The sequence below is a fragment of the Phoxinus phoxinus genome (assembly GCF_949152265.1).
Source record: "Phoxinus phoxinus genome assembly, chromosome: 24".
NCBI classification, from domain to species: domain Eukaryota; kingdom Metazoa; phylum Chordata; class Actinopteri; order Cypriniformes; family Leuciscidae; genus Phoxinus; species Phoxinus phoxinus.
Window position 1 is genome coordinate 21,696,138 of NC_136899.1, and position 15,710 is coordinate 21,711,847.

Consider the following 15,710-nt stretch of genomic DNA (forward strand, 5'->3'; position numbering starts at 1 on the left):
TTCTTAGGGAAGAGCTTGATCTGAAGGTAAATGAGGAGTTTTTCTGGATTGATTCCCAGGTAGTGCTAGGTTATATCAAGAACGAAGCCCGGCGCTTCCATGTCTTTGTAGCTAATCGTGTACAGAAGATACGAGACTCTACAGATCCAAGACAATGGTTCTACGTGGAAACAAGTCAGAATCCTGCAGACAGTGCGTCTAGGGGTCTCAAGGTGGCAGACCTGATGGACTCAAGTTGGTTGGTAGGTCCCAAGTTCTTATGGGAACGAGAGATTAGCACTCGTGAAAAATCCCCAGTGCTTCTTGTAGGCGACCCTGAGGTAAAGGTCCTGAAAACAGATGCCTGTGTAAGAGGTAGCTTTCTTGAAAGACTCTCAAGATTCTCAGATTGGAATACAGCCCTCAATACTATTGCTAGGATCAAAAGACTAGTGAACAAAGACAATTCAGGGTTCATTAGTGTAGAGGAGAAAAAGAAATCAGCGCTTGTGCTCATCATGGCAGCACAAAGAGAAGCCTTTGAAGAAGAACTGAAATTGCTCAGTCAAAATCCTGCTAAGCTGCCAAAGAATAACAAGTTATACCAACTTGATCCCATCCTCCAGAATGAACTGCTCAGGGTTGGAGGACGATTAAGAAAGTCTAGTGCAGCGTTTGAGTTGAAACATCCAGTAATTCTTCCTAAGGAAGGCATTGTCACACAACTAATACTTGACCATTGTCACAAGAAAACTCAACATCAAGGCAGAGGTCAAACCTTGAATGAGCTCAGAGCCAGTGGATATTGGGTATTGGGTGCAAGCAACGTAGTGGCCAAGAACATCAAAAATTGTGTTACTTGCAGAAAGCTGCGTAGATCAGTCGAAGAACAACGTATGGCGGACCTTCCAGCTGACCGAGTGGAACGCTCACCTCCATTCTTGTATTCTGGTATCGACTATTTCGGCCCTTTCTACACAAAACAAGGTCGGAAGGAATTCAAGAGGTACGGACTGTTGTTTACGTGCTTGAGCTCCAGGGCTGTACATTTAGAGATGCTAGAAGATCTTACTACCGATGCATTTCTGAATGCCTTAAGATGTTTCATAGCAATCAGAGGAGCCGTGCGACAGATCAGATCCGACCAAGGCACGAATTTCGTGGGAGCTAAGAATGAGCTGGAGAAAGGTTTGAAGGATATGGACCAAGAGAGGATCTCTACCTATCTTGCAAGCAAACAATGCGACTTCCTTATGAATGTTCCCGAAGCAAGCCACATGGGAGGTGTGTGGGAACGCCAAATAAGGACTGTTAGGAGTGTGATGAACGCTGTTCTGGCACAAGCTAAAGGAAGACTGGATGACACTTCATTAAGGACATTTTTCTACGAGGCAATGTCAATTGTAAATAGTAGGCCGCTAACCACTAACACAATAAATGACCCAAAGAGTGTTGAGCCTTTGACACCTAATCATCTGCTCACGATGAAGACCTCAGTGCCTCTTCCTCCTCCTGGCAAATTTGTCCGTGAAGATTTGTACGCTAGGAAAAGATGGAGGAGAGTGCAGTACTTGTCGGAACAGTTTTGGAGTAGGTGGCGCAAAGAATACCTGGCCAACATAAGCCTCAGACAACAGTGGCACATGCCTAGAAGAAATGTTCACGTTGGAGATGTAGTAATTCTCAAAGAGGACAATGTTCCCAGAAATGAATGGAGGCTAGCTAGAGTCGTTGAGACAAGTGTAGACGATGATGGGTTAGTGCGAAAGGTTAAACTTCAAATGGGACAAAGTAAGTTAGGAAAAAAAGGAGAGCGATTGACACACATATCCCTTTTGGAGCGTCCAATCCAAAAATTAGTAGTAATAGTTGAAAACAACTCTTAAGCTATGAAGGAAACCACAAAATGGGATTAGACTAATTAGTTTTGACATTTAAAATAGTGTCATTCTAATAAAGGTAAAATAGCACTGGTTGTGAAGGTGTTGAAAGTTTAATGAAAGTTAAGTAACAGCTTATAGGAAAATTGCAGGATTTATTTGATATGATCAAAATATTACTGACATAAATCCTTGTAATTTTGGTGGCAGTGTAGCTGTCGCAGATAGTGTATTTTCTTGCTGAGTATTTGTGTCACATTTTGAATGTTTTTTGTTTTGTTTTATAAATGTTGTATAATACTTGAATACTTATGTGGGAATTTGATTTGCATGATAGTTTGACAATAGTGACACCTACTGGAAAAAACGAGTAACATAAGACGTACTGGTCATGTGATTTGTTTATTTGCGTGAACACAGAAGAAAAGAGAGAAACACGAGGTGTCACACACGAATTGAGAGGTGTACAATTGAAAATTGTTTGATCAGAAAATGTCTCCTAATGTCTCCTGAATCTTGATTGGAAGGCACACGGTATGTTTGCATATATCTTGGTTATCATTTATTTATCATTTAAGGTACTGTGTTAATTTCAGTTTAATAAGCTAAATGAACGACATCATGGCTAAATCACTTCATCACGAATTTTATTGTAATTTTGGTTTATTTTCAGTTTTTTCACGGTGTCCATTTGATGTTTGTGATGTGGATTGTCCTGGTTCTTGAGAGGAAGATATTAAAAAATAGAAGACATCGAAGGCATCAGTTGAAGCGTGATTATTTCTGGTCTGGAGAAAACATTCAGGAGCCGTTATAAGAACGAAATAATATACAAAACTGATATTCTCGTCAATGTGTCCGTCTGGCGGAGCAGATATAGATGCAATCAGATTTAGACAGATATAGATAGATAATTAGGCAGATATATAGTTAGATTAATAGATAGATTGATGTATTAATTGTCCACTGGGGAAAGTTGTTTTCATAGTAAAAATGTCTTCATCAGCTACGGAATCATGGTATTCATATGCCTTTAGTTTGTTTTATTTTTGATAAAATAACGTATGACGTATGTCTCTCAACCATTCAGAAAGCTGCAAGAAATCACATTTGCACTGAACTATTTCCAATTTCCATGTAGATTATAACCGACATCTGTAGCTTGTCAGATGCAATTAAATAGATGGAAATAAAATGGCCCATCAAAATGCGCAATGACGCACAATGGCCATGATCTTGTCCGACCATTTCTTTTTTATTTCGGCCACGGTCCGAGGTTGTGAGGCTACAGCATTAACGGCGTCTACAACCTTTTGCCACTCAAGTGCCTTTTTGGCATTAGTAATGCCCACACAGTGCCCTCCAAACAACATTTTTTTCTCCTATTTTCCACCTCGCCAACGATAACTTCCACTTCACATTGGCCCTCATTTATGAAAAGTGCGTACACCAAATTTCCAGCGTACACCTGGCGTAGACCCAAAACCGGTGACTTTGCGATTTATCAATATGGACGTTGGCGTACGGCACGCTCAAATCCTACGCCAGCTCAGGAGGTGGTGTAGGGAGACCTGGGACAGTTGCAACAAGGGATGGTTGCAACATGTCATTTTTCTCCAATCAGAAAGAAGCTAGAGTGATGACACTCACACTGCACATGCTCAGTTGGATGCCCCTCCCTTGCAGAGAAACATCAAGGAGATTCCTGAGCTTCTCCAGGATTTATAAAAAAAAAAAAACTGTTTTTGAGGTATGAAAGTATTTATTTTCTTGAGCTTTGTTTTTGTTAAAATGAGGTGATTGTTTTTTGTGATTCAGTTCAAACTTATATGGTTTAAATTAGTGATATGTTAACTTTAAGCTAATATGGTTAACATGTTTCAATGCCACCTTGTTTAGCTAGCACATTAGGTTTTATCATGGCTGACAGGTAAGGGGACAGTTGCAACAACTGTTGCAACTGTCCCTGTACAATGCATAAATATAAAAACAGACCACATAGCAGTATTTTTAACATTAAAAAAGTTCTTTCATAATTTTTCATTCATCTGCACACAAGTTTTTACTTAAATATAATATAGTTCATCAAGTTTTGACAGTTGTTAAAATGAGAGTTATTGCTGTAAAGTTATCGTTAAAGTAGATGCAAGATGCAGTTATATTGTTGACATTACATTGTTAACCTTTGTTTTGCTAAAATGAAAAATGATAATAAAAAATATAGTTTAAAAAAATGTTTTACATGACAATAGGCTAAATAAAAGTTAATTGCCTCACAAATCGTTCCGTTCTTCTTATTTTACTAAAAGCCTACTGTATTTGATATCAATTTGAATATTTTACATCTGCACATAAGGCCTATTCATCTAGAAAAATCTATAATTGTCATTAATCAAAGCTGATGAATAAATATTTGATAATAATCATTTAGCTAAAACTGACATATATTCCTATTTGTAACATGTTGCAACCATTGCAATTGTCCCCGGGCACGGGGTCAGTTGCAACATCTGACTCCTTACATTCAAATGCAAATTGTGAAAAATGTAGATTCTGGAACAATCTTTAAATGGTTTAGACTATTAACAGACAGATGTAAGTTTATTGTATAAAAAATTGGTTTGTCTAATCCAAACCGTCTCCGAGTAACAGAGCCAAATGCAAAAAGTGTTGCAACTGTCCCCGGTCTCCCCTACATGTAGGCCTACGCACGTTTTGAGTTAGTGCTGAAATGCGCAGAAAAACAATTCCTAACACCACAAAACGCACTGACAAACTAAAGATATGATATATTATGACCCACTGTAAAAAAACAACAACATAGAAATTATAAACTTCAGTGTTTATTTTTGTGAGTTAAGCCCGGCATGTGCGTACGGACTGGGTTCAGTAATGCGTTTTCATTACCCTTCAAATTGCGCAAATTGAAATTGCGAATTGAAAATACGCCCAATGGAAACACGTCAATTTCGCAAAAACTCGCGTTTATCGCACAAAAGTTTTTACGCTCGTGTAGCAGGGTGGAATAACTCAACCTACTGGGAGATCGTGCGCATGCGTGCGGCTTATTGGCTGCCCTTGTATGGAGTATAAAAGAAGTGGGCTTTGGCGACCTGATATGCGTCTTGGTATTGCCGTGATGTCACGTCATCTGTTGCCGCCGACGGTTCAAACTGTTCGCGTCTGCTGTGCGCTCGCTGCCTACGTGTCACAGGTATGTTCAGCCGTGTCAGAAATGAGTGTTGACCCTGTTTAGCTGCTATCCGTTTTATGCACAGTGAAATATTTATAGCATGTCATTTACAGCGATTATGTTTCTGATGGAGTGGCTGTATTCCGACATGGTGTGCGACCATGAATGGTTTGGTTACATTGACCATCCCGCGGTATGTATAATTATAGCTTTGTTGATTTTAATAATGTTACTCTCTTTAACGTATTGCTATGCTCTGCAGGTTATCTGCAGATCTGAGGGTTCTCCCTGCCTACTTAATGGGATTGAGCGTCAATATTAACTCGTGAAGCGGCTAAGTGTGACTATGTTGCTGTTTTGCCTCTAGTTTTTATAGTAACGTTAAACTGTGTGCACGTTGGTGCGGTACCGTCATGCGCCTCGGTCGAGGCTGGTGCTTCGTTGGTTGGCTGGTCTGTCTTCACCAGCTGCCACCTGCTTGATCTTCTGATTGTGCATCAGTACATGGAGTTTCTTTATGAATGTTTGTTTTGTTATGGTGCATAATTCACTCTGGGCGTTGTAATGCATAACTGCTGAGTCTGAGTGAAATGCGTGTTTTTAACTGTTCTCTCTTACGAGAACAGTTATTTGTATGTGCCTTTTTGTGGTTTCTTGTTATTGTTGTGCGTTTATATTGTTTTGTGTTATTTTCTTTGCAGGAGCTGGAGGTTTCCGGAGAGGGAGGGCTAGCTGCTATCGTGTGTGGTGATTTACACCTAGGCCGTGTGTTTTCTTGCATTCAATCTTCACGTGTGTGTGTGGGCGCGTGTATGGGGTTACTGGGGCTCCTGTTAATTTGGTAGCTAGTCTGTACCTCCAGGAACCTCCGCTGCTGGTCTATTAGTTAAATGTAGATATAGGGTTGTGGTAATGTGTTTCTGATACAAACTGTGTGAACGTTACTGTAAAATTGATTCTAAAAATCTTGTGACCTTTTAACTATTTATTATGAAGTGCTGATGAGAGAAATAAAAGTATATTTTTCTATATGTTGCCCCACGTCTCTTTACCCACGTAATAGATAACGAACCTGTGTGCCCTTAGGGCGGTTAGTCCCCAGTCCTCTGGGGTGGCGTAGTCGACCGTTGTTGTCATTATTGGAGTATACGCCTGCTCTTAAAGGAGAGTGTGTGGCGTCACCACCGAAAAGAAACCCGCTTATGCCACACTCGCATGAGGTGGTTTTTCAGGCAATTCGAAAAAGGAATATTTCGCAAAACTGCAATGGAAACAGTTTTTGCGCATTTACAGTCACCTGACTTAGAAGACGCGGTGTGTTTGGGGTCCGTGTACACAAATAATAATTATCATCATTATTACTAGGCTATATTTAGAAGACGCTTTTATCCAAAAAAGGAACAAAGCAATTTGTCAAAAGACATTCATAATACGGGTTAGACAATAATAATACAGGACTAAGATTATCACAAATAAACACCAGATTTTGACGCATATCCAAGGGTTTGTGGAGCGGAGTGTGGAACGCGCACTGGATGGCACGGAGGCGCACGCGCGAACACTTTTTCATATCAACAGTGAAACAATTTAAAATACTCTATCATTTCTGGTCATACAGAAAATAATAATACATTATTTGTAACTACTTTTATTTGTTTAAACCATAACAAGAAAACGATGTGGTTTTGTAAAATAAAATAAAACAATCAGGCGCGTTTCATGATCTCCGTGAACTGGAGCGCGAGAACTGAAACTAAGCTTGAAATGTCCACTTTAAAACGATCAAATTCGAATCGAAAGCTAATACATTTTGTTCTGATTAAGGAATCCGTGTATGAAAGGTGCATTTCTATCTAAAAGCGCATCTGCTTAACAGCGAAGATGGAGATCTTAGCCGACTTAGAAAACAATAGTTTAATATTGGCTCTTCTCATTCAGCACTGCGGGAAAATATCAATTCCAGATTCTAATTTGGCCTTAGAAAACCAGTAAAATCGACATGTTTTCCATATTAATTTGTGTATATTTTTCATGTTTAATAAAGGGGCAAAAAGTCATTAAACAAAAATCTGAAAATTCGTCGATATTTACTTTTTTGCGCAGCAGTTGGTGTTGCCAGTTCAAATTAAACGTTTGGTATTCAACTTTGCGTTTTAAAAAGACAACCGTTAATTTTTCGTTTTTCAATTACGGGTTTAAAAAGGAAAAACGAATGGACACAAAAGTAGCCTACATGGATCGTTTGGAATAGGAGACAGAGTTCTTTATTAAATTCATAAAATAAACAATAATTAGCCTATAGGAATACTGGATTCTAAACCTCAAAGAAATGTCACAATCAAAACCTCAGAGCAGAAATTGGGTGAAACACCCAGAAACTCCTTATATAGGCCTATCGTTCGGAGTAGCCTAGGGTCTTTCCCTGCCATTAATGCTTGGATAACACGTACGTCTCCTTCCATTAATAATAATAATGTCTAATGCGGTGGCTGTGATATTATATAAACCAACGTCCGTTGCCGTGATTTTTGGAATGACTTATCGCGAGAGAAAAAAAAGGACGTTTTAGTTGCATAACATCGGTTAATGGAAACGGCGTCATTTCGCAATAGTTTTTTATCGATATTTAGATAATAGCGCAAAACATTTGCGCAAATCTGTAATGAAAACGACCAAAAAATAATTCAGAGTGACAAAATAATTAAAATGACATTCTTCTTCTTTTAAATAATAATAATAATACAAAATAATAATATTAACAAAGACATTCTTCTTCTAAATAACAATAAGCGTCATTAATAATCAAAATCATAATACTAATAAGAAAAATATTACAAATTGTCATGCAATTATTCACATCATCATCACTATTGTACCCCATTACATGTGACGTCATGCGAAATTCAACGCTAATAGTTTCAAAACACGTGCTGTAAAATAATGCATTGTGATAGGTAATTTGCTCAACCAACCAGCGTTAACTGGATGTCCACCGGAGAAGTTTCTCCTCTTTGCCGTCTTCCGTGTGTCCATGGCGTAAAATGAGGGCGTGGGGGAGGCGGAGACGTGAATATATAGGGGCGTGTTAATCTAATGACGATCGTATTCAGCCGCGGCATTTATCATGGGCAGGTTTTGCGTACACCTGAATTTCAAAGGTACGCACAGCTTCATAAATCAGGCGGTGAGAGGAGTGTAAGCATAATCTTACGCCAACATATACGCCCGTTTCGACGCAAGATTGATAAATGAGGGCCATTGAGTGAAGTTACGTTTTTTTTATTTTCTCTCTGTGTTTGCCATGATTTCGCAATCGATGAATATTAAATTGTGGGGGTTTCACGGACTATTTATGGGCAACTATGGCCGTGACATGAAGCCGCAAAAGCTGCGCTACATTTAGAATTGATTGTGATTTATTAAGGGAAAACTGCGTAGGATGTGCGTGCGCACGGTTTTATAAATCCGAATATTGCTGTGCGTACGCACGTCCTATGTTTCATCCGTACGCCATTCTGACGCAAATCCTACGCAAAGTTTTATAAATGAGGCCCCAGGCCATATGTTTATTCCACCCTGAACTCCTCCAGCTGATTTCACTAATTAGTTATATCTCCTGGCTGAAAAACTGTGCTAATTAATCCAGGTGATTGGAACAAAATACCGAGTAGGACTTTTACTTTCTGAACCTTGACTTTAAACCTCTGGGTTTTGACCCTACACCTGTTCTGTGGATTACAACTGTGAATTGCTCTCAATAAATCAGTGTTCGAGTCTTGTAACAATGACAAAACTTTTATTGACTATTTTATTTATTTTTTTGGTATGGCAGGTTGACCTAGTTAAACCAAAGTAAGTTTTAAGTTGGCTTGCAGTATTGATTCGGAGAGGAGGGAGGCCTTGGAGTATGGGTTGGGAAGCACCGCACTATAGGCTGTAGTTAGGGCTGTGCACAAACTTGTGAATGATGCTCTTACAGTTGTTCTATCACTAGTACCTCTAGTACCTTATAGAGGATCTTAAACTTGCTGAGAACCCCTAGTCTATTATTTCTTATTCATTATTTACTTCGATATATTTTTATTTCATTTTATTTCTTTATATGTTCTTTATCTTGTGTTATGATGCTTGACTGTTCATTTCATATTTTGTACCAGGATATTTATGGTTGTTTATTTTGTTCAATAAAGTTCTAGAAAAAACAAAACAAATTGTGCTGTCATGTTTAGTGACGTCATTGTTTGTTCCGCGAGAACTTACTGTAAGTTGTATGGTCAGGGTCGGTCACAGTGCCTTTCAATTGCTGTTTTTATTTATCCGGCAATTATTTATTTACAAATTAAACACTGCATAAAAGGGTATAAATATTATATGATTTTTAACATTATATATATTATTCAATATGTTTACATGAACTTACCACACAGATGGACGTCCAAAGACATAACAGCGAAAAGTAAATGCAACAGTGTGTTCTCCTGTGAACTAAGACACTGTAATGAGAAAAGTTGGCAAATGTGACCTATACACACATTCTTGTACTTCTTTCTTTGTGAGGACATTCATTGATACAATACACTCTCATACCTTACCCATCACAACTAGGTGCCTTACATTTTATTATAATATTACACCACCCAAATATGTATTTTTTTCCTTCTTATTCTCATTGTCATTGCAGGCTGGTTTAGCCAATATACACTGTTAGAAAAAGTGATTAGTGTAGCCTGCTTAAAATAGCCTTGAACATAAAACAACAGGACAAAAACTTAGTTGATGACTAAAAAATAACCATTTCATAATTCTAGACATTACTTTGTGAAGACAGTGACATAATACATTTTTAGCCATATCAAAACAGTATTCATGTGGGTAAATCATTCCCAACAGAAGTTTTTGGTATACAACGACCCCTGGTGGTTAAAGTGTATAAACGGGTCTCATAAAGTGAGGACCTGCCAAAATGTCCTCACTTTACCCATTTTGTCCTCAGTCCGCTGGTTTACAACTCAAACTGGTCCTCACAAAGTTACAAGTACACAATGAATTACATTTAAAGTAAACATTTTTTATCAAATCGTATTTATATTCTCATTCATAATAAACTCCCTATAAACTACTATTTACCTGGAGAATTAGCTGTTGGTGGAATGAACATGGTCACACCCGATGGTTTCCTATAAGATACTGTACAGCAGGGGTCTCCAGACTCAGTTTTGAAGGGCCACTGTCCTGCAGAGTTTAGCTCCGACCCCAAACACACCTAAACCAGCAAAACAGTTGGTTGTCATGGACACTCATTAGTTTCAGCTGTGCACTAATCAATCATCTCATTATCCTCACACTATTTAGGTTAAGTTCTGTTTTTGTGTCTTTGTTGGGTCTCACCAGGGGCCTGTACCATGAAGGTAGCTGAACAAACTCGGGGTTACAGGATTAGTTTTGAGTAGTGATGGGCAGATCGAGGCTTCGTGAAGCAATGAAACAGTTAAACCAAATGGTTCATATTGTTTCGAGGCTTCGAATCAATCCGACACCCGTCTCCACGGTGACACCTAGTGGTCACTTGCAGGTGTTGATCTGAAACAACCTTGACGAGCCATTAAAAAAAATGTTGTTTTTTTATTATTGTATTTTTCTAATACGTGAAGCTTGTAACCTATAGGCTCCTCACTGTGCATAATGTTATTTTGGTCCAGCAAAATGAATATTAATAAAATAAATCAAGCCACAATGTCTCACTTTTTTAGATATTTTTATTCAAAAATATTAATTTCTCTGCTGTGGAAGGACTAGCCTACTTCTTTTTTTACAGATCATTTCTCCAGCCTTTGAAAAAATCCTCTCACAAGGGACACTTGTTGCTGGAATGCAAAGATATTTTTTAGCCAGGACATACAAATGAGGAAAGATTACTGCTCTCTCTTTCCAGTAAGTTAGTGGATCATGAGTTCTGGGCAAATACGCATCGTTGATGTATTTTTTCACTTCCACTGTGGCATCAGCTCCTCAAATGGTGCATCATGGATGATGTATTGTTGCAGTAGGCAAGCTGCCGATCACAATACACACATCTCACTTTATTTGGGGTTTCTAAATGGAAATGCTCCAACACCACAGATGTACGGCATCTCTTCTGGGGAGCCTCCATTTTATCTATCTATCCAAATCTATCTATAGATATGTATCTCTAATCTATCTATGTAATTAGATATGCATCTACAATCTATCTATGTATTTAAATATATAATATGTATCTATAATCTATCTATGTATTTAGATATGTATCTATAATCTATGTCATTCCATTCATTTCTTTATTGTCCTCAATAGAGGAAATTTGTTTCCACAGTCTGTACCAGGAGCAACATTCAACACTCATAACATACACATATTACACATTGTACACATAAATAAATTAGGCTTTCTGTGAATTCAACGCTCTTATGGCTGAAATTACAAAGCTCCTCCCTAGCCGTGATTTTTTATGGGGTAGCTGTCTGTATCTACGACCTGAGGGAAGAAGGGTGAAACATGAGTTAAGCGGGTGGCTCTGATTTTTTATGATGGTGTTTGCTCTGCGAATGATAGCAGCGTCAATGAGAGCCGGCAAGTTGGGTGTGGGAAGGCCTATTATTTTTGAGGAAGTGTTAGTGATTTTAAGAAGCTTGTTTCTATCAGTGAGTGAAAGCATAGTGAAATAGCAGGTGGCACAGTACAGAAGAACGGGTTCAATGATACTACGGTACAAAAGTAGAAGAAAGTGTGGTTTTACTGAGAGAGTCCTGAGTTTTCGTATGACAAATGGTCTCTGTTGGCAGCGCCTGTGAATGTCTGTGATGTGATGGTGAAAACTCAGTTTATTGTCCAGAATAATGCCAAGGTACCTGAAGCTGTCAACAATGTCTACTGACTGGCCACTGATGGAGATAGGGCAATGAGCAGTGGAGAATTTTTGGCGTGTGTCCAAGATAAGTTCCTTTGTTTTAGTGGTGTTAAGAAGGAGATGACTGTCTGTACACCATTGGGTGAAATGGGCAACAGATTGGTGATATGCTGTGACTGATTCAGTGCCAGTGAGGAGGGCGAGTATGGCTGTGTCGTCTGAGTATTTGAAATCTATTTATAATCTATCTATGTATTTATATATGTAGCCCATCTTTAATCTCTCTATATAGTATGTATCTATCTATCTATTAATCTAGCTGTCTATATTTATATCTATGTATCTATTAATGTGTCACTATATATTACTCTGTGCCTCTAGCCTATCAGTCAATGTGTTGTGTAAATTTAAATGTAAGCCTAAATATAACTAAAAAAATCACACTATAAATGTCACTATATCACCAAAAATCCGCTATCTCAAAATCAAACTACTCTCACAAAAACCCACGAGGTCAATATGCGTTAATTTCACTTTTATACAGATGTGCGATTGTGTGGTCTGTTTCCGACCGTGTCAATCAAGCGCTGATTCGGCGGATCACACCTGATGAAACACTTGTGAAACACTTCGAGGCTTCGTTTGGCCATAGTCACGTGACATGGGTGTTTTGAATCACGCTTCGGATCAGTGTTTCGAAACATCTGCGCTTCGGGATCTCGCAAAGCTTCGGAACGACTGTTTCGCGTCAGCCATCCCTAGTTTTGAGTTGACAAAACCAAACCGATGCAATCAGGCTTTATTGGTACCATGACGCAGCTCATCAACTTTGGCTGCGTTTACACTTGGCATTAACATGCGACCTGTATCTGGATGTTGTCCACATACACATTGAAAAGACGAGTGAAAACGCGCTTCTGATCGGAATGTTATTCGATCAGCGTGTCCAGTTTCGGAGGTAGTCGAGGACGCATTGTGATCGGATCTCAGTGTAATGTAAACGCAATCCAGCCGTCGTGTCTGCATTCACAGGTGGACGTCATTTAAATCCCCGCTCAGTCTCCCCACGTGCTGTCAGAAAATAATGGCCAGACGCAGTTTAGGCAATAAATAAAATGTATTTGAACCTTACAATAAACGTCAATATTTAAAGGTTTATTTAGACTTACATGATACTGTGTGTGTCATTTTTCATTTTAATTGTGCAACATTATCTGAACGAGGCGATCGCCTGTACAATCACAGCTGTGAGTCATGAGATCTTAAAGGGGTCATGACATGAGAAACCAAATTTGCCTTGATCTTTTGGTATATAAGAGGTCTTTGTACCATTAAAACGTCCTGCAAGTTTCATAGCTTAAGACGTCCTCCCCATTATAAACGAATCATTTATTTAATCAAGCTCTAAATACAGCTCGTTCTGGATCCATGGTAAGAAGTGACGTCACAGTACGAAGTGACGTACCAGCGTTTGCATATGACCGCCTCCAGCGAAAGACAACTACGCTTTTTTTTTTTTATTATTTTTTTTTTTTTTATTGCAAATTAAAACATTGTAGCTTATACAGGGTAAAATATCAATGTCATATATACACATACAGAAGAGAGAGGAACATACAGGACACCAGAAATAAACAAATAAATAGACAAAAAAAAACAAAAAAACAAAAAAAACATCAATATAGTGATGTATGCAGGTACATTGGTAAGTTTAAGCAATGAGGTATTTTAGTGATATAGATAGAGACAATTTAAGAAAATCATAATTGTGAGTTGTAGTAAAAGTAGTATTCATACTATTAATAAAAATAACTAGAACAAAAAAAATAATAGTAGTAGCAATAGTAGTGGTAGTAGTGGTGGCACTAATATTCATGATGATAATAGTAGTGGTAGTAGTTGTGGCAGTACTGTAATTATAATACTAACACCATATTTTAGGACATCATTCTCTAGGCCTGGGGGCCACTCCACCACTGCCAGTGAGCACAACCAACAAACCCCCCAAACAAAGACACCTCCCTCAGATTCACTGATCCACCTGTCCCTCCCCCATCACCCCCCCACACCCAACCCCAGCAGTTAAGCTTTATGTTTCGCTGAGTCTTCCTCAGTAAAATATGCTATGGCACCATTACAGGCACCTCCAGACCCAGCTCACCTAGTCTGGTTGTGACCTGACAGGACCGAAGTTCAAATTGTTATTATTATTATTATTATTATTTTTTAGTTGATCTGTGGCTTGGACCCTAGCGTGCACTGGCTAGCTCCCTAGCCAGAGACACCACATCCAGCCCAGATATCCGTCCAACACATTTATTTTGCTCAACAGAAGCCTGGAGTTGAGGCAGAGGCGGCAAAAATGAGAGGCCATTAAATCCGTGAACCGAGTAAACAATGAATATGCCGACAGGACCTGCTAGTCATACCCACCGACAGCACCCAGAATAGTCACCCGGCCCAGATAAAAAAAAAGAACACAAAATGGTTCTATAATATCAATACCAATATCACCGTCCCTACCACCACCCCTATCAACAACAATAAATAATAACAATATGCAGCTTTTACATGTAAAACAAAAAGTAAAGTTTATAGAACATAATATAAACACACACATGTATACACGACTGATGTATTTAACAATACTCAGAGATTAGTAATTATGCATATTGTGCTTCCTTATTATTAATCTATTTAGTATATAAGTTGAGGCATCGACTACCTAGCTAGATTTAATCAATATTCAAGAATGAGAGCAGTGGACTGAAAATGTTATTAAATTTGTATAAATGATTTTTATTTACTAATGTTTGTTTCTCTTTAATAATATGGTCCCTTAATAGATGTAGCCATTGTGTCGTTGATATTTGGTATTTATTTTTCCAATTGAGTAATATTGTTTTTTTGGCGATAGCTAGAGATATGAGCAGAGGTTTTGAATGTTCAAAGGGAGGGTTAATTTGAGATGTGTCACCTAAAAGACATAATAACGGGAGTGCATTAATTGTAATTTTAAAGAAACTCGATAGTTTATTAGCGACATCTATCCAGAACTGATGAACTGGTGGGCATAGCCAGAATGCATGAAGGAAAGTGTCTGGTGTATTTACACTGCAGTTAGTACAACTATCGGATGTTACTAGTCCCATCTTAAACATCTTACGCTGTGTTATGTGTGTTCTGTGTATAATTTTATACTGAATTAACTGGATGTTTATGTTTGTACTAATGATAAAAGTGTTTCTGCAAATTGTTTTCCAGAATTCGTCATTTGTGTTGATATTGAGATCTTTTTCCCATTGTTTAACTGGTACTACTATTGTTTTAAAATCTATAGATGATATTAAGGTGTATAATTTACTAAGTGTTTTTGATGAATTACTAATTGTAGTGATATTTTTTAGAATTGGGGGAGGTTGAGCAATGTCTTTGTTTCCGATTGTGGTTTTAATAGAATTCCTGATTTGTAAGTAATAGTAATACTGTTCTTTTCCTAAGTTAAATTTCTGTATTAATTCTATAAATGTAGCGAAGGTGTTGCCAGTAAACAGGTGATGTAGATGTGTAATACCTTTCTCTTTCCATTTAGTATTGTTAAGCGGAGTTTTATTGATAGTAAAATCAGGATTATGCCATATAGGTGAGTTAATGTGTGGTATCAGTTCATGTTTTGTCAATGTATTAATTTGCCACCAAGCAGTGAGAGTTGTTTTAATCATTACATTCTTAAAAAGATTGTTCTGTTTGATTTTTTTTGTGATGGATGGGA

The 15,710-nt window shown here is 38.1% G+C and overlaps 1 protein-coding gene across 1 annotated transcript in view; it reads right to left on the bottom strand.

Moving 5' to 3' along the window:
• The window catches only part of LOC306992397 (NXPE family member 3-like), a 73,413-nt gene that overhangs the window by 47,853 nt on the left and 9,850 nt on the right, over positions 1 to 15,710 (bottom strand). Inside the window, exons 2-3 of the mRNA XM_079601226.1 lie at positions 10,180 to 10,315; positions 9,473 to 9,537 (exon numbers count right to left, since the gene is read on the bottom strand). Coding sequence (XP_079457352.1) covers positions 9,473 to 9,537; positions 10,180 to 10,210 — 96 coding nt within the window. The 5' untranslated portion in view covers positions 10,211 to 10,315. The remainder of the gene's footprint in view (positions 1 to 9,472; positions 9,538 to 10,179; positions 10,316 to 15,710) is intronic.